We start from the raw sequence: 25,784 nt of genomic DNA, 5'->3' as shown, positions 1-25,784 counted from the left end.
CTAGGGTTTGTTTTGGGAGTAAATACCAGCTCTTGTCACTCATAAGTGCCTCCATCTCACTTGATTGATAAAATAAGCATGCAGTACTCCTATTGTGTTCAAATTTAGCCCAGAAATTCAACTTCATGTTTCGAAAGAGAAGGCCTGAGAACATACCAGGTTTTGTCCCAGATCTCCAATCACAATGACCAGTCTTTAGATTAGTCCACCAAGAAACCTCCCATGCTTTCTAGAGGTGCGATCTTGTTGTCCCCTGGCATTCTGTTTCCCATTTGGGGATGAGGGTGAGAGGGAAGGCAATGAGACTTGGGGAAGTCTTTATAAGGCCCTACACACATAGCTCAAGTCCATTTTAGGGAGGACTGACAGACCTTCGGTATGGGGAAGAGTAGGGGCAATCAAGGAAATGATGTCCACTATCAAATTGCTCCTTTCTAAACATGGTTCCTCATATTCATTCCTTTAAATGCACTAGCCACAGTCTTCTAAGGTAGCAGGAAACTATTAAGTCACAGCCCTTTGGGCATCGAAGCATGCTGTTATAGCCCTGGTCAATCTTTCAGTTCTCCAGAATAAATATATACAGTTCAAACTTAAGTGGGGAAAAAAATTAAAAGCCAAACCAAACTGCTGACCCATTATCTCTCTGGTTCACTCAGTAGTCCCTTAAATGAATAGGTAGACTACTTAAGAAATGTTCCACATTTAAGTTGAGGAGTGATAAAATGCTGACAAGATTCCAGCCCTGCGAAACAGTGAACAGCGCCCTATCTTCTCTGCAGTGTCCTAAAAATAGTCTATGCCAGAGATCCATCAAGAAATGGATCCTTCCTTCTCTTTGCCCTAAGAAAGCTAAAGAACTCTCCCAGGGGGAGTGGCTGCTCCAGTTTGGCACCCAATCCTGCCACTGATGTCACTGTCTTCGGTTCAATAAAAAGATCTAAGAGCAGGGAGTAAGGACCACTCCCAGGGATTCAGACGCCTCGCGGCTAAGTCTGTCGGCCTTGCTGCTCCTGCTCCTGCTCCTCCTCTTTCCTTCCAGCTTTCTCAGTCATGGTGGGTTTCCAAGAAAATTAAGTTCTGCTTAGCTAGTGACTTAATGTAACATTATAATTTCCAACATTGTGCTAGTTATAATAAGGCAGTCCAGAAACCAATTTAGTGAGATTTTTAATGCCCAGCAAAATCAGGCTGAAATTTGTAGATGTGTAACATACAAATTGTGTGTACATTACAGTTACATTTATGTATTGGGGTTACTTAGGAATTCTTGATTCATTCATTAGCTTGCACATTTCCCACAACCTTGTAGCAAGTTGCTATTAATAACTCAAGTTTATTAAAAATTATTGTGTACAGGAATCCCAGTGACCCATCATAAAAGCAAGTTATTTTGTATAGAACTGAAAGGGCAGATAAATCTTTATCTAAAAGGTCCTGTGCATGACTGCACAAAAGTAAATCTCATTTAATTAAATGGGACTTATTTCTATAAGTAAGTGTAAGTTTGTACCTCCCTAAGTCTACTTTCGTAGTTCTTTTAAATGTAATGCTGCTGCTTCTTACCCTTGTGTTCACTAATGGAAAGCAGCAATTTATTTGATTTGTAATATGTACCACACCATACTGATATTACTTTTCCATATTTCTCACTGCATATAGAAAGATATAACACTGATCTTTTTATCATTAGTAGAATGCACCCTTGGCCTGCTAATTCTTGAATGTAGCCATTAGCTATAAGACCTACATAGCTATAAGATATGTATAGTTTTTGTCTGTCAGTGCAATTTTTTCCAACAATACAGTATTTCCCTTTTTCTCCCTGTTCTTCTTGTTGCCAAATGCAGTCTTTCAGTGCTGATCAAATTACTGGTAAGTGGAACATTATTGAATATTATTGCAATTTAATATTGTGATAACAAATATTGCATGCTCATTGGTTTATGGATGTATTATTTCATTAGCAGTTTAGTAGCATCTCAGATATTGTAAGAAAAAAACTGTCCCTTTCTTTGCATCTTGGGAAGATGTTTCATGGAGCAAGCAGGATGCTGTGAATTCCAAAAAGTATTTTGTTATATGATTGATTTTTTTCTAACAGATCGAATTCTCCAAGGATCAACAGGATGGTGAGTTTTCAGGAAAAATGCATAAACACAGGCAGAGGCATTTTCAAATAAAGTACTGTTAGAAAGTGTGCATTGGTATAAATAGGGATATTTTATTGATTTGAATTCAATTACATACATGTAAAAGGATTCTAAGTACTTTCTTAAGATATTTAAGTTTTGCTATTCATTCCCTGAAGCAAAGCTCACCAAACATCTGGCATTTGACTCTCGCTCATAGTTCTTCCCAAGAAGAGATGGTGGAGGGAATAAAATTTAAAGTCATCCAAGCCAAGAAAGGCAAACATGTTTTAACATGATATCTATTAAATATATGAACAATGTACTAAACATAATTTCTTACTTGCGAATGTTTAGAAGAGAGCAATGTGTATTACTGGAGAAAAAGTATAACCTCCCTCTATCTAATTTTTAAGATGTAACATGAATTTTCATAAATAAGAACTGGTTTGGGGTGTTTTTTTCCATTCATGTAGCAGAACTGTTGCATAGTTGTCTAACTCTGGTAATTCTTTTTTTTTCAAAATAACAATTCTGTTTTATGAAACATTTGATTTAAAGCTTAATTTTAATCACTAGCTCTAGAGCAGATTTATTTCAGTTCATACATATAATATTCAGTCAAAAACAAAACATCTTTTTGTACCATTAATGCTGGCATCCTAAGAGATTTTGCCCAAACAGGTACCCTTTCAATGTAATGTTGCAACATTATTCTTCCATCAAAATTACCTTTGTAGAAATGCTTTGCCAAATAAATTGTGTTGCCAAACATAATGCTTAGATATAATAACAATAATAACAATAACAATAACAACAACAACAACAACAATAACAATAACAATAACAATAATAATAATAATAATAATAATAATAATAATAATAATAATTTTTCCAGCTTTCAATTTAACAGCAACAGGCATATATAGAGATTCATTACTAATTTCTGTATATCATGTTTGAAGTCATGCTGCTGTTGTAAAACTAATAATTTCATATGCCTTTATTACAGTTAATACACATATATGCATTTGTTTCATCTGTAAGTTGATGGGAAGTCTATACTAGCTACAAAGTATACTCAGTTTAAAATCTCTCTTTTAATTTATTAACATGAAATTGCTATACCAATTTGTATTAATTGTATTAAAGTCAATATCAAGTGAAGTATGATGAATTAGGATTTTAGGAACATAATTCAGTAAGTGAGCATTTATAATGGATTACTATCCCTATTCAGATTACAGTATTATAAATAATAAGTTGCCATTTTTGTGATCAATTTCTTAGCCTAAGAAAATTATATATTAAAAAAGTGGAGAAACACTAAGAATATTTATTTCTAGACCACTTTTGTTTTTATTGCTGAAAATTTAGAATTTAATTCTGTTTCTAAGCAACATTAATTCTGTCTCCTGTAAAAGCAATATTTTAGCTTCATGGAGACTAAGCTTCGTGGAGAGTAAAGTGAGAATAACACCTGTTGCAATATCTTTATGTAAAAAACATTAGACAAATATTTTATCAATGGCCACCTGTTTTGCTGTGATGATTATTCTGATATCAAACTACAACAACAGCAAAAACATTTTTAAAATTTAAGAATATGTTTAAACATCTTTTATTGTGTCTGCTACATAGTAACTACCCACTAAATGCACAATAAGTGGGTTGGCTGTGTTTGCAGACATTTTCAAATTTGTTTCTCATTTATTAGCTATTTTTAATAATAGCATTACAGTGGTGTTTACATTTGCTAGACAGAGAGATATTGGTGATTTTCCAGTGATGGCAATGAAGGTTGTTCTGTTCTTGGTATCCAGCAAAGAACTACTGTATAAATCTTGAAGTATGTAGCAGCTTTCTTTCTACATCTCTAAAAGGCCAACATTTTATAAGCTGTAAGAAGAGAGGATCTGGCAACAAGAGACTTCATAGGTCCCACACATCAGATAGTGATGGGATTAATATCAAATATATTGAGTTACAGTCTATGAGCCATATGTCCTGTCTCAGCATTTTAGAAGAGGGCAAAGAAGCTCCTCTGCACAGTGTAATAAGAAGGGCTGGAGTAAACCCTAAAATAGGACAGCAGCACAAAGCATCTATGAAAAATTAATGAGGATTGCATACTTGATCATATGACTAAACTAATCCAACTGAATCAATATTAATCCTATAACTTTGTTTCACTAATTCTTTCTATTTTACTATCAATATTCAGCGCCTGGCATTTCCAGCTGGCAATTGTATGACAAGCCATTAACTGTTTGAATAATTGAATGAGTTATCTGGCACCAGATCGGGAAGACTCTGATGAAATTCATGGGAGAAGCTGCTTCAGGCACATGTGGGAGGGCTAGATACCTGGCCATGGCCACACCTATTTTTCTGAAATTCAGTTCAGAGGTTCCTCTCCTTTAGAAAAAGGAGGTGGGGAAATGACTAGTCTCCTAGAACTCAGATGTCAAAGTGGATGTCCCAGCTCAAATGTGACTTTGGCAATGCAGCTGCTTCACATCAATTTCTCACATCTCTAACAGATAACATCCACACTGGAAAACAATCAGTGTTTAGATTTGTGAATGATAAGATATACTCGTATCTCATTTTATTTTGTTTCCATTACATCAATAATTGTCTCCTTCCTTCCTTAACACACATGTGATTTAGAAAGTGTTTTTATATATTTCTATTTAAATATCTAATAAATAGATGCACCACTGCAGTTGAAAATCATTCCTGAGTCCACATAACATACTAATAGCAAAACTTGGTTTGCAAGCCTTAAAATGCAACTATACTTCTACTGAGATTTGCCATTTACCATGTCATCCAGAATTGGAGCAGACACAAACAATTTTAGATTTTAACATGGAAGCACTCTAATGTTTGAAAACAATAGCAGGAATGGGAATTATATTCAGTTTTGAATTGAATTGAATTGAATTTATTAAATTTATATGCCGCCCTTCTCCGTAAGGACTCAGGGCGGCTCACAACAATAAAGTTAAAAAATATAAAATACAAAATTTAAAAAAGAATTAAACAAAATATAATAAATACATAACAATTAACCCAATAAAACCAAATTTAAAACTATAGTCAGTCCAGGCCTGATTGTTGGAATTTTACAGTGAATTTATGAAAATGTTAGCCAATATGAAAAATAATGCATATGCAACAATGGCATTGTTAATACATAATGATAATGATAATATCCCCCCAAAATCAAATACTGTACAGGTAGTCCTCGACTTAAAATCATTCATTTAGTGACTGTTTGAAGTTACAACAGTACTAAAAAAGTGACTTATGACTGTTTCAGCATCGTTATGGTCACATGATCAAAATTTGGATATTTGGCAACTGTTATGTATTTATGACTGTTGCAGCATCCCAGGGTCATGTGATCACTTTTTGTGACCTGCTGACAAAGTCAATAAGGAAGCTAGATTCACTTAACAACCATGTTACTAATTTAACAACTGCAGTGATTCACTTAACAACTGTGACGAGAAAGGTCATGAAATGGGGCAAAATTCACTTATCAACTGTCTTGCTTAGCAATGGAAATTTTGGGGTCAACTGTGGTCGTAAGTCGAGGACTACCTGCACTTATTTTAGTAATCTAGAATTTATAAAACTGAACCTCAGGAAGTTTATCATTAAGATAATTGAATTTAACACAAACTGATAGCTAGAATATTGCTGATGACAGTGACAGGAACTTAGTTGATGGGGAAATGACCCCTGGCTTACTCATAATTGTGTTCAAACCTTGAATCATCTATGGCATGGGTGTCAAATTCCCCACGTCACATGATGTGTTGTGATGTATCACGACTTTTTTCCCATTGCCGGAGCTGGGGTGGGCGTGGCCTCCGCATGATGCAATCGGCCCATGGACCGGTAGTTTGACACCCCTGATCTATGGATTTAGTTTCTGGGCTAAGGAAGTCATTATAAAGGAGATGTAAAAGACAGCATTTTAGATCTTTTTTTGAAAAAAAAATCAATATCCAAAGTCTTCAAAATGGAAACAATTCTTTACAGAGCAAATATTTCTCAGAAATATCCATATATCAAATCCTGAATGTTCTTTTTGACATTTTGTTCTAGAATTTAGCTCTTAATATTATTTACATGAGTATATAGCATTTCCACACTGAAGCAGTTTGCCACAGAGTTCAAAGCTTTATAGTTGCATTGGTCTAAAACTCTGATACCTATTGATAAAGCAATGTAAGTAGTGTTTAATTAATTTAATCCATTGACATTATGTTTGAAATTACTTTAATATTACTTTATGACTTCAAAAGGATACCAAATCACAAAGTTGCTTATAGAGAGCAGCAAGGAAAATGTTACAGAAGAACTAATATAGATTACCATGCATATGCTGTCATTTAATGTTTTACTGGCAATATTAGTTCAATCATCCAACCCATTTTTCTTGAAAATGACAACATTCTTGTTTTCATTTTCTTGTCTCAGCTACAAGATTTCTTTAGCTCCTAAAGGGGGAAAAAGGAGAAGGGAGGGGGAAGAGAGAGAGAGAATGAAAACAGTACCCCACAAAACGAAACATTAAAATTGCAGGTAAATTCTTGAAAAAACGGTGCTGTTGGATATGGTGGTAGAGAATCTGGATTTTTTTTACAAGTACTTGCTTATAGCTACTTTATGGATTCAATGTTTGCCTCTAGTAACTCCTACATTCTATTCTCTGTAGACTTTAAGGAGGCATTCCTCCTGTTTGACAGGACCGGGGAAAGCAAAATCACCCTAAGCCAGGTTGGTGATGTCATCCGTGCTCTTGGACAGAACCCAACAAATGCTGAAATCAAGAAGATCCTGGGCAACCCCAGCAATGAGGGTAAATCTTTTTTGTGATCCACCCTAATCAAAATATATCCTCCCGATGTTTTTCCCATTAAATGAATGTCTCAAATTTGGTATGTTGATTTCTGAAAGACTAGCTTGATCACACAAGCAAATATAAATACACACTTGTATCTTTGCATTCAGCTATCTACTTGTTCTGTCCCTCTAAACTAGGGAACTAAAAAATGTAGAGATATTTCCTGTATTGGGTAATCTAAAAACTAGAGCTGAATTCCTCTATATTCATCTTAGGAGAAAGCCTAAGAAAGTTAGTGAGACAGACTTGAAATGCAATTAATTGACACTTAAAAGTACTGCAGTGTTGGGTTTTTACATACTCTCAAATTACCATTTAAACAATACGTAAATGATTATTTTCTTATTAAAGTTATTTATGCTGAAGGACATACAAATTGCTGTAACGTTTTTTAACTCAATAAGTCTACCCCCTACCTTCAACCATCAGTAAGTAAACATTATCCAGCTAGATTTGTATCCTTTTCATTTGCATACCTTTAATGATGAAGTGTGAAGCATCTGACAAAGGCAGAAGCTGAAGACACAAGATAAAGTTGCCTTTTTTAGATTAATTACGTCAGAGTTTGAGCAATAGTTAGGTAAGAGATTATCTAACAATCTTCTGCATTTTGAGTCTCAACAAGGTTACAAAGGTAACGTAAAAGAAATACATTCCATGAACTATTAACACAAGTAAATAAGAATATCACTATGGAAGAGTCAATGACATACCAGAAGCTATGGTTTTACCTGCTTGACAGTGCTGTATAAAAATACAAAAATAAAAGAAAATACACAGCCCTAGCACAGATATGCTGCGTACTTATTAATCAAATAAAATACCCACTACTCATCCTATACAACTCACTCCTCTCTTCAGTGTATTTCAATCAATTGTTGTCTATTTTGTTTACCTGGAGACAGAGCTGTGGGTGACAACCATGAAATTAAGTATTTTGTAAAAAAAAAAAAGCCTACTTTAATTGAGTACTCTTGTCTTCTTCCTGTGAAAGTAGCTTTCTGAGGTGATAGACACAGCCATGAGCAAATACTTAGATGTTTCTCTTTCCTCAAGAGCTTTGGTGTTCTGAATTGAATTCATTTTCAAAAGCAGGATAATACTGCTGTCGGTGGGATAAATCTACTGTCAATCTCTACTTGGTACTTCGTAAGAAGAGTTCCAGACATATCATAAAATGCACTTTCCAACACAGTAACAATGTTGTTCCTCTACAGAGATGAATGCAAAGAAAATTGGGTTTGAAGAGTTCCTCCCCATGTTGCAGGCAGCTGCCAATAATAAAGATCAAGGTAGCTTTGAAGACTTTGTTGAAGGTCTTCGTGTCTTTGACAAGGAGGGCAATGGAACAGTCATGGGGGCTGAACTCCGCCATGTCCTCGCCACTCTTGGTAAGTACTGGGAGAGGAATTATATAAGAGAACTGTAGACAAATTTCATTAAAAATTATATGTCATAGCTTTCATTAAATTAAAAAAAGATCCTAACTGAATAAAAATAAAAAGTTATCTAATGAAGGGTAAGACTAACAGGAAAAAAAAGAAATTAAACTGCCCCTGCAATTTTAATCTAAGGGTTTATTTATATAACATGCTTAATCAGTTGAAATTTTTTTAGGGTGTATACTGGTATATGAGAAAGATCTTGAGAAATAGGTTGAAGAGATGGTGCTAAGGTAACAGTCAGATAAAAGAGGGCATAGTCCACAGAGGCATAAGGGTGGAGAAAGGCTCAGAAGGGACCCTCCCTAACTTCTCAGGCTATAAAGGAGACACTGGGAGATGTGTAGTTTCAGACTTGCAAGATTCTGTTAATGTGGCATTCTACATTAGAAATAACTCATCTGTCTGTATGTCTGGTCTGGTGAACATAGAAAAGCTGCCAGAGAATTGTGTGAAACATTTTCAAGTTGGGATCATAGCAGAACACATTCCCCTCCCCTAAAATATTGAGTGAATTCTATTTCAGATATTTGACCTTAACTGGGTTAGGCTGAGCCCTCTGGATTCAAAAAGGAGGACTAACATTCCCCTCTCAGATGTTCATGTGGAGGGGCACAGACATGAGAGGCTATAGAGCAGCCTGGCTTCAGGCATGCATTTTCTATGAATTTAGTTTTTCCATTTTCTTCTCACAATCCACGCCTAGAGGCTCTAACCCAAAGCAGGCTGCTGTGGAAGTAAATAAACAAACAATACATCATATTTTGGTAATGCCAAACAAATACAAAAGCCAACAGGTGCAAAGAAAGCTGGGATACCAATCTGTCCAGGTGTTCCTGAAAAAATGGGATAGCTGCAATTTTTGCCTGTCATTTGCTGCAGGAAAAATCATTAACCTGGGAGAACAGCAGACTGGTGCAAAAAATATCATCATTTGATTAATATCTAAATGTCAGGTATAAAAAACCAGGACCACATATGAAGGTAATAATAATAATAGTAATAGTAATAATAGTAATAATAATAGTAATAATAATAGTAATAATAGTAATAATAATAATAATAATAATAATAATAATAATAATAATAATAATAATAATAATAATGAAGTTGGAAGGGACCTTAGAGGTCATCTAGTCCAACCCCCTGCTCAGGCAGGAAACCCTATACCATTTCAGACAAATAGCTGTCCAGTCTCCTCTTAAAAACTTCCAGTGTTGTAGCATTCACCACTTCTGGAGGCAGGTTGTTCCACTGGTTAATTGTTCTAACTGTCAGGAAGTTTCTCCTTAGTTCTAGGTTGCTTCTTTCCTTGACTAGTTTCCATCCATTGCTTCTTGTCCTGCCTTCAGGTGCTTTGGAGAATAGCTTGACTCCATCTTCTTTGTGGCAGCCCCTGAGATATTGGAACACTGCTATCATGTCACCCCTCACCCTTCTCTTCGTTAAACCTCACATACCCAATTCCAGCAACCGTTCCCTATATGTTTTAGCCTCCAGTCCCCCAATCATCTTTGTTGCCCTTCTCTGTACCCTTTCTAGAGTCTCAACATCTTTTTACATCATGGTGACCAAAACTGGATGCAGTATTCCAGGTGTGGCCTTACCAAGGCATTGTAAAGTGGTATTAGTACTTCACGTGATCTTGATTCTATCCCTCTGTTAATGCAACCTAGCCCTGTGTTGGCTTTTTTGGCAGCTGCAGCACTGGTAGGTTCAAATTAACTGATTTATTGATCAAAGCCTATGCACAGGAATCTTCTCTAACTGTCAGCACCTGGATAGACTTAGATAAAGGTCAATGGCAGTCAAGGGGGGTTGAACATAATTCACTTGTGGCTATCTAATGACTCTAAACTGATTCCTTTTTCAAATAATACAGGTACCTCCCCCTGGCTCTGTCAGTCCTTTTCCTGCACCAACTATTATTTTCAATGAGAAAAAAAGGATATTTGCTTAGTTTTGTGAAAATAAATTCACTACACAAGCACTTGTAACTGCCTTAGGGATACAAATAGAATTGATTTCTGAGTTCAGGGAAAACCCGTTGTTTAGGAAGAGGCGAACATAATTAGAATGCAGCTGTTGGAAAATTCAGTTCCCCACTTACTCTGTGTGTGTGTGCTTGGCTTAAATGTAGGATAATATCTCTAAATTGAGGCTAACTCACAGCATGGCTATTATTTCTCTAAATGAGGACCTCAAATTACTCCAATAATTGCTGAAGGGCAGAATGATGTGGAATTGGCCAGGTCAGAATAATCAATGTCCCCATTAGGAAAATGGTAACTCAGTTCAGAGTAAGAGGTACAAGTTATATCTTTTAAAGAAGAATTCTGATCTTCAATTGTTAATTCAATTGTTAATTCTGGGCAGCAACATCAGGGATATCCTCTCCTCTTCCCAAGCTTGTCAGAGAGCAGAGGTGTGGTCAACAGAAACAGGGATGGATGTTGGTAGGCAGCCTTTCACCCAGTGAGTAGTGAAGCCATGTGGTTCCTTGAATCTGAAGCAAGGATGAAAACTGTTGTTTGTTGGCAACAAATATTTGCTTGAGATTTAATGCAAGCATTTCTCTATTGGTTAACCTTCCAGCTCTATCTCACATAGTCACATCTCTCCATGCTTAGACTATCTGGTTGTTTCTTCCTACATCTCTCTTCAAGATGCCCTTTACATCACTATAGTGAATGAGGCCATGGTCAATGTGAAGACTGGAAGGCAGTGGAGAAATAGGCAGTAATGATGGCCTTTTAAGACCCCAGTATTTCTCCTACCATTTTATTCCAGATGTTAAAAACGGACTCATTTTATTATGCACGTAACAGAGGAAAGGTCATCTACTTAATTATATTATTTTTGTGATAAAGGGAAATATTATAAAGGAAATATTATGAGCTGAAAGAGAAGCTGTGTTATTAATACTCTTTTATCTGTATATTTAGGTGAAAAGATGAAGGAAGAAGAAGTAGAAGAACTGATGAAAGGGCAGGAAGACTCCAATGGCTGCATCAACTATGAAGGTAAGGGTAATTATACAAAGATAGATGGATGTGCTTGGAACAGACCATGGGGCTTCCTGAAGAAATATTGAATTGTCTTCTGCTTTTAAGAAAAGACCTTCCCAAAGTTGTCATGATGTGTTCTATTAGGGCCATGGAAGATAGGTAGCACTCAGCAGCTAATCTGTACGTATTGTGTGTGTGTGTGTGGGGGGGGGAGATTGAGAGTTTGGAAGGGAAGGGAAAGAAAGGTAAGATGATTTTAGTTGAGCTGGGCAAAAGAGGTGAAACATCTTCTCCAGTATAGGCAGTGCTTTTTTTGTAAAAGAAAAAGGTGCCGGAACTCACACATGTTATACAACCCGCCTTGCCTACCCTACAAGGTTCCATCCAAAAAAGGTGCTGGAACTCTGTTCTGAGCATTCAATGAGAAAAAAAGCCCTGAGTATAGGTAATATGATTAGAGATGCTATAGTATAACTAAAACAGACTGGAGGAAGGTTAAAAGATCTTTAAATTATGCCGTGTCTAGCACAGAATGAGAGAAGAGAAATAATCTGCATCTTAGTCACTGAGGACAAGCTGAAGATGGAGGCTTTTATTGTTTCTTCTGAATATCTTTATAGTTCAGCTTAAAAATAGATTACTCCTCTAAAATCTAAGACAAATATTTATCTATCCCAGGCCCTATAACTAACAACATATATTTAGTGTGAGGAAAGCAAAAGCAGACTCCATTTTGTTCCCATCATGATGATAGTACTATTTTCTGAGTTAAAAGTACGACATCATGCTTACTTGAAGAAATTTTTGTTTTAACAAATTGGCCTTTATTTCTTCTCTGCTCTACTGCACTGTATCAGGGAGATATAAGCAACTGTAAACATGAAGTAATGTAGGTCAGGGTTGAAGAACAAGTTTCAGTGTGTCTTTTACAACATTTGACTGTTGCAGATCTAACAGGCTGCATTGTTATTTTCTGTTTAGCTGGTATATTTGCTAGAGGATTTGTTTTTACCCTGACAAGAAAATGCAATGATAAACATTATTCAGCCAATATCACTGAAACACAAACAAAAAAACAGAAAACCAAAACAAAACAGCAATTCATTTAATTATAAATAAAGATTCTTTATTCTCTAATGGATTAAAAAAATATTAGAAGTTTAACAAACTTGAACATAAAACAGATCAGATGCTTCAGAGAAATTTGCAGTAGATTGGCAAGGCGCTTTTATTTCCAGTAGTTAAAAAATAGCTGGAGATTGGCAAGTAGTACTTCTTTTTTAAAGAAAGAATAATCTTGGTTATGATTAGCCTATTTGTTCCTACCTCTGCTTCAGAGCTCTCAGTTCATGATAAATGGTATGGCTTTGCTGCCTTTGACTGCTTTTATATATATTTATATTACGCAAATGTAGTAATTTAACTATATCACTGTGTAATGTACACATTACATTACATTACATTCGGTCCTGGCTATTATCGTACAGTTGATTTTAATGATTACAAACCAAATTCCTCAAACTTGGAATTATCTACTTTGTTATCATATAGTCTTCTCAATGTGTGCTAAACATAGGGTATTATGGTTACATTCACCCTTCAGGCAAACTAATAGTATTGGATAGACAGGTTTTCTATTGAGGTAAAATAATCAGTGACCAGATAACAAAGAAGTGAGAGGATGTTAAAGTCAGACTCCTTGTGCATATGAAACACCTCCCTACAACTGCATGATGTCTTCACATGGCACATTGGCAAACATCCTTTCAGTATGATACCAGGCTTATGTTTGCTGGGATCACGGGGAGAAATCTTGAGAAACATCTTCCTTTCAGCTAGAAGATAATGATCAAGGGTATGCAGGTAGCTTTCAGAAGAAAAACATAGCTATGGAAACAGGTCAGATTATTGGAAGGAGAAAAAATTGTTAGGGAAGGACAATTGATTTGGACAAATGCATCAAAGGCTTTTAGTGAGTGAGATGAAGATGTACAATGAATGGAGTTGACTAGAACCTACATGAATAAAGTACTCAGAACATTGGTGAATCTTTTGCTGGTATTTCTATACAACCATAAGAGCATTCAGATTCCTGGAAAGACAGCTATGACTGTCCCTTTTTTTCCCTAGATTAAAAAATATCCCAAACACCAAGCTTCATATACCATTGTACAGTTTGATAATGGGGATCAACACATCTTTTTATCTGGGTAGCCTAATTATTCTAAAATATTGGCGGATCATAGTGTTGTTAGTTCAAATTGTTCTGATCCATCTAGTTCTGTTTTATCACAGATAATAAAGTAGTGACAGCAATTTTATTTATGCACAGGAGGGAGGCAAGGAGGATTCTCAGTTTCCCATTATTATTATTATTATTAATTTTATTTGTATACCGCCCTTCTCCCGAAGGACTCAGGGCAGTGAACAGGGCAAACATATAAAAGTACAAAAATACAAAAATTAAGAAAGAATTAAACGAGATGCCCAAGCTACAACAATAGGTTAAATACATTTAAAACAACAATAAAATCCAAACCCATCCCCCATCAGGGCAGGCCGGCTTGTTCAAACAAATAAGTCTTCAGATCGCGTCGGAAGGAGCGAAGGTTGGGCGCCATTATGTATTAAAGAAAGTGATATAACAACCCAAATACATCCCACAATGTCTCAGGACAGAATTCCTAATGAGTGGGGGAGGGAGCATCGAGAAAAATGAAAACCAAGAAGAAAACAGATAAGAATAGTCAATCCATGCTCATTTTTATTACAGAGACTCTAATACTATACTAATTCTGTATTATTCTACAGCATTTGTGAAGCACATCATGTCTATCTAAATGGATTTTTCAAGACACATAACTCGGTAAGTCCTTTTTCTGAGCATTATGTTCTTGGATAAGGTGATGATTTTGGGGGAAAAGGTGTAACAGAAATGCAACAAGTATATGAATAGGTCACAAGGCGACCAAGGTAATATTCCACTGATAGCAGTTCTTAAGTCCCTCACTAAAGTCAAGATTAGGTAAAGTAGCTTATATTCAGTCTCTGGTACTCTTTCACTCTGTTCTTCAGCTGAGAATGCTTTCAAAGAGGCTGACAAGTCAACAAGGATCAAGAGAATCCTTTCCTTGGGTTTACAGGCTAAGAGAGATAACATGAAACAGGATGAGGTGGGGAGGAAAGTCAAACATAGGTATCAGATACCAAACTCTAATGAAAACTGGTGGGTTCAGGGAAAGGAAACAATAGAAGTTGTTCCTACAGCAGGAAACCATCTCCTCTATTCCTGAAAGAATGGCTGCCAGGCAATATGTACTCTATTGTGAATAGCTTCCTATGATACAAATGCTACAGCTTTAATCCATTATGCATTTCTTTACTTCATGGACACCTTGATGATTCCAACCTTCTTATAAGTGGCCTTGAATAAGTTATTATCAGCCTCAGTTCCTACACCTTTACAAGAGCTAAGCAAAGAATTAGAGGAGCAAAAACACAATTATTTTATCATTAAAAATACAAATTCTGCCTTTGTCCTGCCTATAATTATGATTATAACTCATTTTTGCTTTTTGACAGAACAAGATCATCAGGCACTTGAAATCTGTGTATCTAGGAAACCATTGTTCCACTCAGTAATGTCACCCTGGAACTTAAATGGACTATAATTTATGCCTCTTGACCTTCCCTTTTGAAATCATCAGCAAGAAAACCTGCTGAATCCCAAAGTTGTTACATCTGACCAATTAAACACTTGCCAAGGCAACTGCGAAGGACTTTACCACCAACTGTCAAGCCCAATAATCTTTTTTTCCATATAGTCTGCCATGGAGGCGGCATGCATTCTTTTGGGAGGGGAAATCTAATAATAAATCCCTGTGGTCAGTGTATGGCTGGAAATTTTCAGTTCTGTAAATCCCAATTAAAACATAATTGAAGTCTTAATTTATTTTCTCTATGTTTTATTCCATACAATAAAGTTTTATGAGAAAAATTATCTTGAATATTTTGATGAATGTGAATCAAAATGGGATTTCTGGAACATTTTTTTATAGTACGATGGTTTCAATTTCCCATTTGGAAATACTGAATTCTTATCCAAGAATGCTTCTGAAGTATGATCTGCCTGTAGTCTTCAGTCATCATGAAGGGCAGGTGGCTGTCAACTGAAGAACAGCAATTATTTTTTTTTAGTATAAGCATGGGTTTCTGTGGTTCACAGAAATGAGAGGGGAAAACAATTCCAAAGAAAACTATTCCTACCAATGAGAATTATAAAAATCAGAAACAATAACTGTGTTCCCCCAAAATAAGACCTATCCCGAAAATAAAACCTAGCTTGATTTTTATGCAGGAACCTAATAGAAGCTCTACCCCAAAATAAGGCCTAGTTAAGAGCCTGTACATCTGGCCCACCCATTCTGTCTTCTTGTTCATGGTGCCGCCACCACAAGGAGAGGTGAGACAAGTGGGGAGGTGGTGGATCTGCCCCACGCACCCCAAACCTTACCTCAGGGCCCCCACAGCCAGGCCTCCCACACCCTCCCATGCCCTGATACCTGCCTTGCCTCACAGTGGTAGCAGCAACAGCCCCATCCAGCAGGACCCCGCGTGGCCACCACTGGCCCACTTCTTCTGCGGCTGTTCACCTCTGCTTGTGCATGTCACCCCTGGGCTCTGTTTCATCAACAGAGGCCTTCAGGAAAGACCACTGCAGCCAAGAACAGATCCCTGGGTTGACACGTGTGTCGCCCCCCGGGCTCCATTTTGCCGGCAGAGGCCTTCAGAGGCCTTCAGGCATGTGTTAACCTGGCACTCTGTTCTCAGCTACAGAGGCCTTTCCTGAAGGCCTCTGCTGGCGAAATGGAGCCCGGGGGTGACGTGTGCAAGTGGTGGCAAGCAGCTGCAGAAGAAGTGGGCCAGCAGCGGCCACGCAGGCTCTGATGGATAACCTGATGGACGGGGCTGTTGGTGCTGCCACTGTGAGGTGAAACAGTGGAAAAAATAAGACATCCCCCGAAAATAAGACCTAATGTTTTATTTTCGGGGGGGGGGGGAAACAGAAGATCTGCAAATAACAGAAAAACTGGCAGTATATACATAAGCATGTTGAATAGTATATTTTAACAGTTTTACAAAGTCATTGGAAATTTATAAGCTAAATTGCACATCATAAAACAAGTAAACATCAACTCCACTTTCAAATTCATAATTTAACTTTTAATTTGGTTGATGAAACAGAATTAACAGTTGAGGCACTACTTACTTTCAAATCCATCTGCTCTGTGCATATATATGTTTGTTGCAATTTAACACTACTATGTGTCATAGATACAGACAGTGCTCTGCTAGATTAGTAGGCAGAACTGAAGACTCTTAGGTGTTATTAGTGTTCGTAGCATGAGCATATGCCACAGCACATTGTTACTGTGATTGTGAAAGAACAGAGAGATTATGCTGCTATTTGAGATTGCTCTAAAATCTAGTAACTATATATGCACTTGTTCAAATATGCAGGAATATAGAGTTATGAATAGCCTCTGTGTGAATATTTTAAATTATGCACATGTAGATGCCAATAAATAATCATATCACCCTCCCCCTCCAACAAAAAAGAATCATCCTTTCATCATATTTCTCTGTTCCATCTGTGGTAAAACAAGCAGAAATAAAGGCTGAGATTGCACATCACACAAATATACAATCTTCATGTGATGTGTAAAAAAATGAAGGTAACTGGTCCTGCAAATAACCTGACCCTGTGCCACAAAATGCATTTTTTTAATGTGTATACCTGTTCAAGATATAAAGCACCTTGATTTGCATTTGGAAGTCTATAGGGAGCCAGTGGCCAATCTAGCTTGCAAAGCAGTAATGTTACCAAAATGTGCCCATAACTAGTTTTGTCACTGCATTCCGGACCAGTTGCAACTTCTAGTCCTATGTACAGTGCATTGCCATACTACAAATGGAAGATCATCAGAACATAAGTAACCATAAGCAGGCCCCTCTGATCCAGGAATGGATGCAACAGTCATATAAGATAAAACTATGCTAAGGCCTTCTTGCTGATGGCTGCCACCTGCTCTTCCAGATACCGTAATATTCTTCCAGAACACTCTTGGCAATAGGTGTTATGAAAAGACACAACTGAATAGAAATAAACAATTATCAAAAAGCAAGTGATCAAAGTAGAACAGAAAAGGCATGAATATTAAGGCACTGGAGAACATAAGGTATTAGACATGGGGACTCAAAGATATTAAGATGCTTATGCAGATACGCCTTAGGTCTAATCAATAGAATAATTAAGACTATATAATTATTGGTGTTCACATGATCTCTGTAATAACCCTTCTTTCCTCCAATGGGTACATAATAAAACTGCCTTAATTTCCTAGTCAAGAATCAATTTGTTCTCCACCAGCCTGACTTAACCTTATTTAATAACTTTGTATGAAATGGCCATAACTCAAGTGCTGACAGGTGCAAAGGCAAGTGGGGTTTGAGAAATGATGATAATCCTTATATGTGAGTCACTAGAGATTGGATGGGCATCTGATTTCCATGTCTCTCTCTGCCATAAGGAGCCCACCCCTGCTCCTATTTATAACCCTGGCAGGTGGTCAAACAGATACGGATTCATCTCTGCATCTGTCTTTTTCTCAGACAGTCTGCCAACAATTTAAATACTCTGAGAGTGGAAGAAAAGGCAAACCTTCCCAAGCTTGCTTGAAATAATAATAAAAAAACAGTTTGTTTTCTTAGCTTCAGAACACTTTGGGTTTGCTTCCTCTTCAAACAAGGCTGTGGTTTGTTCAGTTGGCTGCCGGAACCCATCCATGAGAGTTGATAAAGTATGGGAAGGCTTAGTCTTTCCAATCCCTTAGTATCCCTATTTAACATTGCACACTTGTATCAATACAAAAAAGGGGGGGAGGAAAGGAGGAAGATTCTGCTAAAAAGACTCCCCAATCTCCCCCAATCTGACTCAAGATAAGAGGAAAAAACACTGAGGTTATCAATGAGTTGGTTTACTATGCTATGTAAATAGAACCTTACTCTGAAGACTTGGCTGTACCAGATTTGGCCATTATATCCAGATTCAGCAGAAACCAGCAGAAAGTGGCATCCTCCATTGTGCTCTCCAGAGAAAAATTACTTTTCCTGTCCTCCTTCCAAACTGCTTGTGTGCATTATGACTTATTTATTTCTGCTAGTAATTTACTATAAGTTCATCTCTGGTCCTAACTTCATTTTCATTTTTTTTTGTAAAAAAAATCCTTCTGAAAGAAACCCTTCAAAGTAATTTATATTTTAACTGAATGCCACAGTGATTCATAACGAGTGGGAATAGCTATTTCACAGTTTTAATACATGTAAGGCAGGATCTATCTGCAAGTTATTTTAGTTAACAAATGGCATGTTATGACTTCTGTGAGCATGCTTTGAGTAAAACTAGGCTTTGTTTTCACTTGCACAGTGTGACAATTGCTCCGCCTTAAAAGCACACTGTTTTAAAATAAAGTTTTATAGTACATTCTTTTGTATATGCCAGCCAGGATCTTTAAGGAGAGATGCTGCTGCTGCCAATGATGATTGTTTGTCTGTTTATTTATTTATTTGATTTTTATCCTACCTTCATTACTTTATAAGTAATTCAAGGTGGCAAACCGATAATACTCCTTCCTCCTCCTATTTTCCATTGGGCTGAGAGAGAATGATTGGCCTAAAGTCAACCAGCTGTTTATTCAAAGGACAATGAGATCAGGAAATGGGTGAGTAATGGGTGCAAATTCTGTAAGATAAGTACATAATAGACAAACATTTGATCCATTATTATAAACTGTAAATAATATTCAGTAAATTGTATTCCCTAATAACTGTTACATACAAATTTCACTCCTAACAAACTTCTGGTTGGCATATAAAACTGAATATTGATAAAATGTTTATTGCTCAATGTTCTGTGCAAATGGATTGTGTAATGTAACATAGTAAAAGCTTAGGGAGTTTAAATCAAAAGAGGTTAACTGGCCTAAAGTCTCTCAGTGTGTTTCCATGAGTGAGAGTGAGTAAGGGTAATAAGATGGCTCTCCCAGTCACATTGTTATTATAAGAAGGAATGCAAAGTGGGAAAAACTGTACAGAAATGTTGCAATTAATGCAATTTCAAATAGTATGATATTCAATTTAGTGAGAATTATAAATTGATAAAAAAGGTAAAGGTAAAGGTTCCCCCGGACATGCGTGCTAGTCGTTTCCGACTCTAGGGGCCGGTGCTCATCTCCGTTTCAAAGCCGAAGAGCCAGCGTTTCTGTTGAGATGGAGGTAATGAAGGGACCATGCGCAGAAAACTGCCTGCTCTAGTATCTTGTTATTCACATGTCATGAGCTCATTCCAATTAGCCTTGCCAAGCACTGCCAAGAACCAGCTAGATAAGAGAGACTCTGCCCTGGCTTGGATCATTCGGATGTTCTCTAAGATTGACTAGGGAGTACACCAATAAACAATGCTTTTGCTGTGCGTAGTTTCCTGCTTGTTAAACTGTATAAATACAATAAACTCTGCGTAGGCAGACAGACATATTTGGGACACCCTGCATTGACTGGTCTCTGAATCCCACACGTTTGTCCAAGGACGTCTCCGTGGTCATGTGGCCGTCATGACTAGACGCCAAAGGCGCATGGAACGCTGTTACCTTCCCACCGTAGTGGTCCCTATTTTTCTACTTGCATTTTTACGTGTTTTTGAACTGCTAGGTTGGCAGAAGCTGGGATGAGTAACAGGTGCTCACTCTGTTACGCAGCACTCGGGATTCGACCCACCAAACTGCCAACCTTCTGATCGACTAGCTCAGCGTCCTAACCCACTGAGCCACCGCGTCCCTTATAAATTGATACGTTGCATTTAATGCAAGCCAAAATTCAGTTAATGCAAATATAATGTATGTACTGCTGCCAGTGGTGTTTTAAATGGTAAACTGGGAGATGGTGAGTTCTAGTTCCACCTTAACCATGAAACCAGCTGAGTATCCTGGGGCAATCATTCATTCTCATTACAACCCACCTCACAAGGAAAAATAGAAGGAAGGTGCGTTTAGATATGTTTGCCACTTTGAAATATTTGTAAAAATAATAAAGATGGGATATAAATAAAAGTACGGTAAATAAATAAATAGTCACATTTGCAAAATAGAAAAGAAGAAGTTTCCATTCAAGGAAACCTCAAAAAAAAAAAAAAGAGAGAGAGAGAGAGAGGCTTGTTTTGAAGAATTGTAGCAGAATACAAGAGATGGCAGGTAAGCTTTGGATATTGGTTATCCTCTTTTATTGTTAAATAGTAGTTCATTTATAAGGATATTAAAATGTGTGTTTAAAAATGGTAATTGCCTATGTCCATCGAACTGGTACCAGTTATCCAATTTTTCTCAGAAATATCACTTTGAATAGTGAGAATTTGAATAATGTGACCATTTCTTAGGTTTGGTTAACCAGACCAGGAAAAACATACCTGTACAGCCCTTAGCCCCTTAGATAAAAGATGACCAAATCACCTTGGGAATACACAAAGAATTTAATCACAGTGACACTACGTGTCCTGTTTCAAAATTTATGGTATTCAGGGAATATGGTTGCAAGATTCTTCACACACACACACACACACACACACACACACACACACACACACACCACATACATGTGTGTGTATAATACGTATTAAAATTTAAAAATACAAAGATAAGAAACTAATACAAACCAAGAAATATATAAAAAGGAACAAAAATGAAAAAGGTAATATTCAACATTAACCTAGTTGGCTGGATTTATGACATACTGACATAAGCTAAGCAGATGGCATGGATTCCTACAATATGCTTGGCTAAAGTATATTTGGGCAGTTTATGCCATTTTAGGTCAAACATGGTACAAGGTTTTCAACAGAAACTAAAAGCCGTAGCAGTAATTTTCTGTTCTGAAGTGCTGTGTGTGTGTGTGTGTGTGTGTGTGTGCACGCGCGCGCGTATGTGTATCCTTTCAAACATGCGAATGTGTGTCTTAGGCTTCAATTTTCAATAATTTGTATAGTGATATGTATTCCTTCACTGCCATCTGGTGGTTCATTTGTCTAGACTCTAGACTAAAAAAGAGACGCTAGAATTAGAGCATCTGACTGGGCGATGGAACAAGCTAAATACATTTTAGCTCACTGAGCATTTTGAGGGGAAAAAATCTAAATCATAATTTGCTTTAATTCTGCTTTGTTGAGCAAGCCATTCTGGATGTTTAGGCAATGTTTTTTCTTTTCATTTTTTTTGTAGTGTTTTTCCACAAGTACAGGATCCATTTTATGTGGGAGGTTTTTGATTCATTGGTTGTGACAGAAATTGACCAACCGAGCCTGACGTCATAGGCTAAGAGAGTGACTGGCCCAACATCATAAATATGAAGTGATGAACATAAATCACCAGAACCTGACCGACTACACCCGAGTTCTGAAGAAGTTGGCAGATGTCATCTCAGAACCATTGCAACATATCTTTCAAAAATCCTAGAGCACTGGGAAACTACCAGAGGATTGGAAAATGTGGTTCTCATCTTCAAAAACGGTGGAAAAACAGACCCAGGAAACTACAGAACAATCAGTCTAACTTCAATACCTTGGAAGATACTGCAAAAGATAATCAAAAAACAGATCAGCGAAAATCTAGAAACAAACAGATTTATAACTAGAAGCCAGCACGGGTTTGTTAAAAAAGATGATGCCAAACCAATCTTATTTCATTCTTTGATCAAGTGACTAAATTGGTGGACCAGCAGAATCTGTGGATGTGGTATACTTGGACTTCAGCAAGGCATTCGACAAAGTAGACCACAACCTACTTCTTGGAAAGCTTTAAAAAAGTGGGATAGACAGCATCAACATCAGATGGTTTTTTAAGTGGCTGACAAACCACACTCAAAGAGTAGTCTTTAATAGTGTGGTACTACATCTACATGGAGGGAAGTAAGCAGTGGGGTGCCATAAGGTTCTGTCCTAGGCCCAGTACTCTTCAACATCTTCATAAATGACCCAGATGAGGGAATAGAAAGGGAACTTATCAAAGTTGCAGATGACACTAAGCTGGCAGGAACAGCCAACACCCTTGATGATAGGCTCAGGATCCAGAGGGATCTTGACAGACTTGAACACTGGGCCTTATCTAACAAAATGAAATACAATGTAGAGAAAAGTAAAGTCTTACACTTAGGCAAGAAAAAACAAAAATACAAATATAGTTTGGGTGAAACCAGGCTTAATAGCAGCAACTACTGTATGAGAGGATCTTGGAGTCTTAATTAAATATGAGCTAACAGTGTACTGTACAGCAGCAGCCAAAAAACCAATGCAATTCTAAGTTGCATTAACAGAGCAATTCAATCAAGATCACATGAAGTATTATTACCACTATAAAATGGCCACACCTAGAATACTGCAATCAATTTTGGTCTCCACATTATAAAAAAGAAGTTGAGATTCTGGAGAGAGAGCGCTCTCTGCCCCCCTCCTCCTCCTTTCTCTTCCAGGTGAGCCAGAAGTGAGCCTGGGGCCTTTGCCTCTCCCCAGCTACTCTGCAGCTCTGGAGGACTCTCTCACAGTAAGTCCTTGCCTGTGCTGGCTCATTCCCTCCCCCACTACACTTGGCTGGCCTGGGCCACATACCACCTGCCACGTGCTAATATACCACAGGTGGTACGCGTGCCAATGGTTGAAAAGCCCTGGACTAGGGGACTGAAGGCTAAAACATATGAAGAACAGCTACAGGAACTGGGCATGGCTAGTCTAGTGAAGAGAAGGACCAGGGGAGACATGATAGCAGTGTTCCAATATTTGAGGGGCTATCACAGAGAGGAGAGTGTCAACCTATTTTCCAAAGAACCTGAAGGCCAGACAAGGAATAATGGATGGAAACTGATCAAGGAGAGTTTCAACCTAGAAATAAGGACAGATTTCCTGACAGTAAGAACAATCAACCAATGGAACAGACTGCCTTCAGATGTTGTTGATGTTTCATCACTGGAGGCTTTCAAGAAGAGACTGGACTGCCACCTGTCAGAAATGGTATAGGGACTCCTGCTTGGGCAGGGGGTTGGACTAGATGACCTACAAGGTCTATTCTATTCTATTCTATTCTATTCTATTCTATTCTATTCTATTCTATTCTATTCTATTCTATTCTATTCCATTCCATTCCATTCCATTCCATTCCATTCCATTCCATTCCATTCCATTCCATTCCATTCCATTCCATTCCATTCGAACTACAACTCAATGTTTCCTGGATTCAAGCAGGGTGCAATAACCATTAGACCAAACAGGTTCTCAATAAGTGTAGTCAATGTGAGGGGGTCCTTGATGCTCTCTGAGCTTAGTTCTTTTCTTGTAGACATTTCATTACCCAAACTAGGTAACATCAATACTCTGCAACATCTTCAAGAAAACAACCAAGCTCAAAGAGCATCAAGGACCCCTCATTTCAACCCAGAGCTACAAATATTCTCCTTTATTGGTGTAGACCAGGGGTCCCCAACCTGTGAGCCACAGCCCACTAGTGGGCAATGAGGTGTTTGCAACCCTGCCGCAGAAATGGTGAGCGCATTTGTTAATGAACTTGTTAATGAACACCCTCTGGAATTTATGTGATGATGATTAATTGTCATGTTTTCTCTCCCTTCCCCCTCAACCAGGTCATTTTTATGTTGTTTTAAATTGTTAGTCTTCTGTTTTAATCTTTGTAAATTGCCCAGAGTCAAGTGCAAGTGATGGTGGCTAGAGAAATCAGACTGATGGGAGAAATGGGTTACACAAACACACACAGCTAAATCATAAAGCATGAGCTGGGAAGCACAATGTTGGGTTAGCTCATTCCAACATGTGCACCCAATCAGTGGCAAATAATGCACCTCTTAATCATGACCCTGCAAGACAAACCCTCTAAGGACCAGTCATTTGTAGGCAAGGGCAAGCATCGAGGCTACTTACTTTTTATTTTGTTGGTATTCCCAGCCTGGAACTGGGAATACAACAAAACAAGTTCAAGGTTGGTTGGACCTTACAAGGTGCAAGGAGGCTCATCTGCAGAAAAATGTATTAAATTCCTGCTCAGGGTGTCCTTGTTCTGGTTCTTCAATCTCAGCTGAATTGACTTGCACTTGGTACAACTTGCCTAGACTCAGCACCTGAAAAACCACAAATGGACATACTAGTTCAATTTATGACAATATCATTTTTCCCTGTCTATAACTAAATGACTGCTTACAAGAAGGCTTTGATTTGCATTATTTTTATAGCTTTTGTTTAGAATAACACAAGAGACATTTCAAGGAGTTCATTGTGACACTGACAAAGGAATTACAGAAGCTTTTCTGTGCAAATTAAAATTCAGAGAACTCCATACAACCTCCTACTCATGTTAAGAGTTTTGATTAGCACTGGGCATAAGCATTCCTATTTTTATTCTGGGTTTTCCCATTTGAGAGTTGTCAGATTTTGACATGTAGGTTTGTGCTGGGACCTATGAACTGGTCTAGAAGTAGCCTCTATCAGAATGATTGATAGTTCTTCTCAAGGCTAGGGCTTCTGGACCTTTGAAGGCACCGTATATTGCAATTGCAGAACCTGGGTCAGAGGAGTGTTTTGAGATTTAATGCCAGTGCAATTATTCCTGGTTTCCGATTTTCTGTGGAAACAGCTTTTACTGGAATGTGGCTGCACAGCTAACCATTTGATAGTAAATTGCTGAAGTATTTATTTCCTTCCCACACCACAGTTGCAACGCTGCACTTCAGTTGAATAAGCTTGGTTTTAGCTTGGGAAGAGCAACAACGAGCAACGCGATAGCAAAGTATACTCTCCTTTAAGTATTACTCGCCTCTTATTTATGCTTGACGGTTGTTGTTTTTTTTTTCTAGAGCTATAGAAGTAAATTCTTTACGCATTATTTTCCGAGAAATTGTCCCTTTTGTCAACTTCATCTCTCTGCCCATCCGTAAAAGCTGCAGAGAGTCGCTTACCCGTTTGGGGGCTCCAGGTAGGCAACCTTGGCTCTTTTATGACTCGTGGACTTCAACACCCAGAATTCCTGAGCCAGCCATGCCTACCCGCTGGAGCATAGTACGGTTATTGCTTCAAGGAAGCAATTAAAGGGAATATGGCCGCGTCCGTGTGCAAGGTGCTGGTCAACCAGGCGTTGAGATCTCTCTGCTCTCCCGGAGGGAGGAGGATCCTGGTCAG

The 25,784-nt window shown here is 37.7% G+C and overlaps 2 protein-coding genes and 1 long non-coding RNA gene across 5 annotated transcripts in view; 2 read left to right on the top strand and 1 right to left on the bottom strand.

Moving 5' to 3' along the window:
• The window catches only part of MYL1 (myosin light chain 1), a 32,311-nt gene extending 16,842 nt beyond the window's left edge, over positions 1–15,469 (top strand). The window contains exons 1-7 of one of the 2 annotated variants that reach the window (XM_081313636.1): positions 968–1,056; positions 1,851–1,875; positions 6,868–7,011; positions 8,274–8,447; positions 11,444–11,521; positions 14,318–14,372; positions 15,089–15,469. In XM_081313636.1, the coding sequence (XP_081169762.1) occupies positions 1,054–1,056; positions 1,851–1,875; positions 6,868–7,011; positions 8,274–8,447; positions 11,444–11,521; positions 14,318–14,346 (453 nt within the window). In that variant the 5' untranslated portion in view covers positions 968–1,053 and the 3' untranslated portion in view covers positions 14,347–14,372; positions 15,089–15,469. Of the gene's footprint in view, positions 1–967; positions 1,057–1,850; positions 1,876–2,104; positions 2,133–6,867; positions 7,012–8,273; positions 8,448–11,443; positions 11,522–14,317; positions 14,373–15,088 lie in introns of those variants that run through there. The other variant, XM_081313635.1, reaches the window with a different exon arrangement.
• On the bottom strand, positions 2,981–25,760 carry LOC308659715. Its single transcript, XR_014024590.1, has 3 exons — positions 25,565–25,760; positions 24,534–24,730; positions 2,981–6,649 (listed from the first exon to the last, which is right to left on the bottom strand). It is a non-coding gene; the product is annotated as an uncharacterized lncRNA (long non-coding RNA).
• Positions 25,570–25,784, top strand: part of ACADL (acyl-CoA dehydrogenase long chain) — a 31,633-nt gene continuing 31,418 nt past the window's right edge. For both annotated transcript variants that reach the window (XM_081313630.1, XM_081313628.1), the window contains exon 1: positions 25,570–25,784. In XM_081313630.1, the coding sequence (XP_081169756.1) occupies positions 25,702–25,784 (83 nt within the window). In that variant the 5' untranslated portion in view covers positions 25,570–25,701.

The sequence above is a fragment of the Vipera berus genome (genome assembly GCF_964194415.1).
Source record: "Vipera berus genome assembly, chromosome: 1".
Taxonomy (NCBI): domain Eukaryota; kingdom Metazoa; phylum Chordata; class Lepidosauria; order Squamata; family Viperidae; genus Vipera; species Vipera berus.
The sequence above is the reverse complement of the archived record's forward strand: the minus strand, read 5'-3'. Positions and strand labels throughout refer to the sequence as shown.